The 6,426-nt window shown below is 36.1% G+C and overlaps 1 protein-coding gene across 1 annotated transcript in view; it reads right to left on the minus strand.

Moving 5' to 3' along the window:
* Window positions 1–3,339, minus strand: part of LOC106471163 (protein-glutamate O-methyltransferase-like) — a 50,533-nt gene extending 47,194 nt beyond the window's left edge. Inside the window, exon 1 of the mRNA XM_013931754.2 lies at window positions 3,174–3,339. Within this exon, the coding sequence (XP_013787208.1) occupies window positions 3,174–3,229 (56 nt within the window). The 5' untranslated portion in view covers window positions 3,230–3,339. The remainder of the gene's footprint in view (window positions 1–3,173) is intronic.
* Between the last annotated feature and the right edge of the window lie 3,087 nt (window positions 3,340–6,426).

Raw genomic sequence — 6,426 nt, forward strand, 5'->3', positions numbered from 1 at the left:
TCATTCTAGAATGAAAGAGGCATAATTTATATTTATTTCCTAATTTTTTATGGTGGTTGCAAGATCTGTCAAATTTCCCAAACCTATATAGAGAATAATTACTGAAAATAACAAATAAAATGTAAAGTTTTTTCTTAAGAAATGATTGATAACCATCTCGACAGTATAAAGATTTTACATGTGAAATTTCAAAATTTTCTGTTGCAAAAAAGTATTTTTGATTTTAAAATGAATATTACTTTGCATGCGAAAAGAAAAAAAAAGACATGAGAAAAACATTGATTTATAAACGTTAAGACTTAATAAAAAAATATTATATTTTGCATACGAAAACATTGTAATGTTTTCTGATAATCTGCCAAATTTTGTTAACATTCGCTTACTAATTTAAAGTTATAGCATGAAAACTATAAAAAGCACAAACTGGTTATGAAATTATAAAAATATAAGCACTACTTAAGCTTATGTGGCGATTTGAATTTATTGATCTGCTTATTAGATGTAACTAGCTCACTCCAAGCAATTGTATGAAGAGTACCGAGTTGAAATCTCTATGACTTCAACATGTCAATGACTGGTTGTTATGATGACTTTTTTTTATGGAGATACAGAAAATTGATTTTTGAATGATGCACAGCACTTACGTATTAATGAAAAGCCAACTTATGGATAGGTGATAGAAGTAAAATGTTCTGTTTGCTGTACAAAGACACCAAAAATAAAAAAATAAAATAGTCCTAAATGCCCTCTAAATAATTAATATATGAAAATTGACTATCAGTAATGACATAAAAAGAGTAAAGCATCTGAATTCACATTAACCTATGATATAAACAAATTTTCAAAATGGAGTTATATTCAAGACTCATTAAAGTAAAGTGTGACTGGGAAAAAAACTGACTAGTACATCAGAAAACTGACCAGTTAGTAAAGTGGCTTGACAGAATCAATCCGTTACTTACAGCCAATTTTTTTTTCTCTGTGGAACATACTTATCTTGAATATTCCACAACTTATTTTGAAAAACTTCCCACATTTGACAAGTCTCTTCATTTTAATTCAATATCTCAATCAATCAGTATCAATTCCTATCTCATTCCCTCAAAATACGCCATCCCAAAATTTAGAACCAAATTACTTTTATTTTTGATCTCCTTATCTCAAATCTAATTATACAATGATTAATTACCCAAATACTCTCCCACTTCTACCCCCTTGATCATATCCACACTGTAGGTTGGTAATAAATCTAAAATAGCATTCTCTGTACTGAGTTTCCTAACCATTTGGTGAAGAAAACTATCTTGAACAGTTTTCTAAAATCTATCACCTCACTGTTTGACACTGAAATCTCCCAGTCAATATATCTAAAATTAAATCCTCCATAATTAAAACCTTATTCGCAAATGAATTTTTTACCTCATTACAAAGCTTCTCATTAATTTCATTAATCTGATCAGTAAAAGCCCTTTACTTTTATATCCACTATCAGAGATCCATAATGATTCAACCTCCTTATGATCCTCTTTAATATCCTAAACTTCAACAGGCTGTGATAGCCTGAAGATGAGGAAAAATAAGTTGTCATTTAGGAATGGATTCAATTGAAGGATCTTTAATCTATGTAGCTAGAATATAATGGTAAGCTATGTTATTTTAAATAGATTAATTAGAGACAGAAACAGTGCTAGAAAGATCCAAATGGATTACTCTGCTTTTATATCTTATTAATCTGAGGAAAAGAAGCAGGAGATTTAGATTAAATGAGAAAAGAAAGGATAATCTTAGACTTGTGATTACAGTATGGTTTGAAAACTTGAATTTGTTAAGGAAGAAACTAAAGCAAAAGGTAATGGACATATAATTGGCTTGGAGTAAGGGCTTTTTGTTCAAAGATGGAAGAACCTCAAGAAAACACCACAGATCAAGAGTCACTTGGCTAACTGTTGGGAAGAAACAACTACTTTGACAAATTGTTTTGGCTGCCTGGTAAACTTGAAATTATCTTGAAGAATTCAATTCCATTCAAAATGACTTGGGACAAAATTGGAAATAATTAAAATGCACAATTAAACTTAATTACAGTTTGTGATTCCTGTTCATGTCTTGGTAGTATTTCACAGCTATCATTATGAGTGAATTTTCTTTTATGCACAACTACATGTACATAAATTTCTAGAAATAACTTCATTAGTGATGATAGACAAATGTTGTGAAGGAATATATAATGAATACCACTGTCAATAGAATGCTGGTGACAGAAAATACAGTAATATACAAGTGACCAAGAATAAATCAGAAAGTAACACTAAAGTCTTGCTGAAATAGTAGTTGTACAAACATTCCTCACTTAGTTTCAATACTACCAGTTGGACCTGAAAAATCAAGGAGAATATAGTTGTAGAAGAGGGATAAGTGAGAAAATAATTAATAACAAAATGTGATAAAAACAAAATACATAAAACGACTCAGAAGATTGTAAAGGACTTTATCAAAATAAAATAAAAAGCTAAAAGTAAAATAAAACTATGAGACAATTATGAAGCTAGAAAAATTAAACAAAGAAGAGAGTGCCAAAAGTGTGAGAAAACTACACAAAATCTTAGACAGAACTGATAAGAATACATGAGATAGTAAAGCAACAAAAAAGGTGATGGCCTTAAGTGCAGACTGGAATCATCATATTAGAAGTTTCACTCTGCATTCTATATATATTGTATATTTAATTTTTGAACCTGAGAGCTATATCAGTATTTGGCTATAATATGACTGAATGTTAACCACTTAAAATTAATACCAAAGTTACTTGCACGTTACAAATATACGCAAGTCAATTTTATCATTTTACTTTTACATAACATTAACCAGCGCTTGCCGGCTCGAGAATAGTTATTCACATGCTTCATTTATCTATTCTGATGCATCTACTGATATTCTAATAGTAATACTACTAACTCAAAAATTAAATTGTGCAATCTATAGTAAAAATTAATACATCCTATAGGTAAGCTTTACTGTAAAGTTAAAAGTACAACTTATAACTACAAGTTATAATAGAAGTATTTAACTTTGAAGTAACTTGCAATATTACAAACTCTTGTACTATAGTTGCACAGTTAGAAGTAGCTCGAAATAGGAGTGAATAACTTAAAAAATTTACATTAACTACTTACGTTACATCTTCAGCGGACAAAGGAGGAGGAAGAGATGATGTCTCTCTACGATCCATCCCCAAATACACAATAAAAGAAAATATCAAAAAACCTTCTATATATAGTTTTTCTTCTTTATTAACTCTGACACAGCGACATTACTTTTTTATTTTGATACATTAGAGGTGATTAGACTTGAGCCATCTATCGGTGATCTCAATTTAAACACCTCAGCATCAATAGCAGATAGTTTCAATTAAATAAAGATTCTTTGTTTGTTTGTTATGGATTTCGCGCAAAGCTACACGACGGCTATCTGCACTAGCCGTCCCAAATTTGGCAGTGTAAGACTAGAGGGAAGGCAGCTAATCATCACCACCCATCGCCAACTTTTGGGCTACTCTTTTAACAACGAATAGTGGGATTGACCGACACTTTATAACGCCACCACGGCTGAAACGGCGAGCATGTTTGGTATGACGGGGATTGGAATCCGCGACCCACAGATTGCGAGTCGAGCGCCCTAACCACCTGGCCATGCCAGGACGTTAACTAAAGAACAAAATATTTTTGTTGAATTAGTTCAGCATACATTGAGATGTGCATGATATTGTTATGTCTGGGTTCGTTTGTTAATTTCCCATATACTTTATTTCGGATGAAACTTTAATGATACAAGTCATTTCTTAAATAAAACTAGTTTATTCTTTCTCAGTTCAACTTTGCAATACACTTAATTTCCACAGTCACTTTAGCTTAAACTCACGCTACAATTCAAAACGATTCACTCCCTTTACTTATGTCACTACCGCGCTTGACTCAATTGCCCGTCTCTGTCTATCTGCAATTCTATTCCCCATTAATTTCGCATTATCTGGCGCACTTATATACAAGAATAGAGGGCGCCTAGCAAATACTGAATTATTCGTGATGCTCCCCGATCCTTCTAGAATATCATGACGTGTTAGTAGCGTCACGTGACTTCAGCTGTCGTAACACTAACCCTTCCTTAGTATTGTTCGTCCCGAACAATAGCCACTTGCATTAATACTGGTCTCCATCTTGTTGGTTTCTGCTTCACGTGGGGTTCATCTGCTCCATCAGGAAATGTCATATTATCGGTAACAGTCACATCAGTGGTAGTAGCTTCATTAAGGGCTTCGCTGTTTCCCTTTTCAAAACTGGGTAGATTTTCTTCTTCGACAGTAGCTTTTACAGATAACACATCTTCAGCAGTGTCATTTGTTCTGTTGTTCACTTCGTTCCAACTGAAATGTCCTGGACCATTATAACACCAAAGCCTGTTGGCATGCACCACCTTTGGCTTACCTTGCCGACCACATTTTATCCGGAAAGTCACGTCTGAGAGACGATCCACTATGTCATATGGGCCTTCCCATGGAGAAGACAACTTAGGAGACTTCCCTTTGGTCTTCCTGGGATTATACAACCACACCTTGTCTCCTGGTACAAAGATGACTTCAGTAGACTTCTTATCATAACATAGCTTCATCGAATCAACAGACGTTTTCAAGTTTGAACGCACTTGATCGTGAATATCATCCATCTTTTCAGATAACACTTTCACGATCTCTGACACATTTTCAGGCAACTCTTCATAAGGTGGGCATCCTGTTAACAGATCCACTGGCAACCGACGTTCTTGACCAAACATGTGCTTTGCTGGAGTGTATCCAATGGCTTCATGCTTTGCTGTTCTATAGGCCATCAACAGTGGAGGGAGTAAAACAAGAAGAACGAGAAAAGAAACAAAAAGAGAGATTACAGCAGTGACAAGAAAACCTGCAACAATGGCAGATAGAACAGCAAAATAAACAAGAGAGATTACAGCAGTTGTTGGAGGAAAAAGAAAAGAAACAAGAAGAACGAGAAAAGAAACAAGAAGAGAGACTACAGCAGTGGTTGGAGGAGAAAGAAAATAAACAAGAAGAAAGTCTTCAACAGTTGAGAGAAAGCCAGAGTACACAAATGGAAAACTTTAGTAAATTTCAAAGCGAATTAAATACATTAAAGGATGATCTATCGGCTTTTAAACAAGGAGGATACATTAATCATCGACTTAATCAGCCCCAGACAATGGCAAGCCCCTTCCAGACTCACAAGGGTTTGCTGAGATGCAGAATCTATGACAAAGTTGCACCTTTGGCCATCCAGCTTTCCTGTCACGTAGACACTATGTGTGCTTGGCATTTTACACTTAGATGTTGGGATTTTCACAACTGGGGTTGATGGGCGTCCCTCAGCACCAACCACTACTGGTTTCCCGAAGCTGACTTATTGGTGGCATTCTTCTTACACTGGCTCCTCATATGTCCTTGCTCTCCACACTTCCAACAAACTTTCTGGTAGCAGCCTTTCCTGCCATGGCATCTTCCCTGTGTTGAAGTTTCCAGCATTGATCTCTCTTGTGCCAAGGTTTATTATAGTGCCAACAAAATCTCTCAAACTTCTCTGAAAGTTGCCCTTTTCTGACCTTGAATCCTGATGACTGTGCCAACTTTGGTATCTCTGTGCTGGACTTAACGTAGGATTCAAATTCAAGAGCTCTGGCCATTGCATCCTGCATAGTAAAGTGGTGTGCTTGCTTTACTTATATCTTCAGTTGTGGACTGTCCAAGGCATCTACAAACTGATCCCTTAGCAACAACTTGAGGAGATCGGGTGGTGCAGTTGGGTAGGCCTTGTGTGCCATGCTTTCCAAGTCCTGTGCCAGCTCTTGCAGGCTCTCCCCTTTAGCACGGACTCTCGTCCTAAACCTAGCCCTGTAGACTTCTGACTGATTTTGGGTTCCATACCTGAGTTCTAGAGCAGCTACCAGTGCTCTATAGTTGTGCCTGTCGTCTGCTGACAACTGTCCAAGTATTTCCAGTGGTTGTCCCTTCAAGCTAGTTGCCAGATATACTGCTTTCTGCTCCTCTGTCCATCTGTTCATCTCTGCCAGTAGCTCAAATTGTGCTCTATATACTTCCCACGGTGACTTCCCATCGAATTCTTGTGGCTTCCTTCTTACTAGATCACCCCTAGTGCTGCATTTATATATGGGATGTGACTTCTAACAGGACTGAATATGTCTGCATTAGGGTTTAGCTGCGGGGCCATCAAAATGCTGGATAACAAAGGAGTACCAGAAGCTGTACAGAAGCTCTGTGGTGTGACAGGACAATCTGCAAGGTTGTGAGGACCAGTGTGGGTAACTGTCGAGCTCATGGGCATGAAGAACAGACAGAAAGTATACTTGGCTGACATTGAAGAC

This window comes from Limulus polyphemus, unplaced genomic scaffold, assembly GCF_000517525.1.
Source record: "Limulus polyphemus unplaced genomic scaffold, Limulus_polyphemus-2.1.2 Scaffold110, whole genome shotgun sequence".
Taxonomy (NCBI): Eukaryota; Metazoa; Arthropoda; class Merostomata; order Xiphosura; family Limulidae; genus Limulus; species Limulus polyphemus.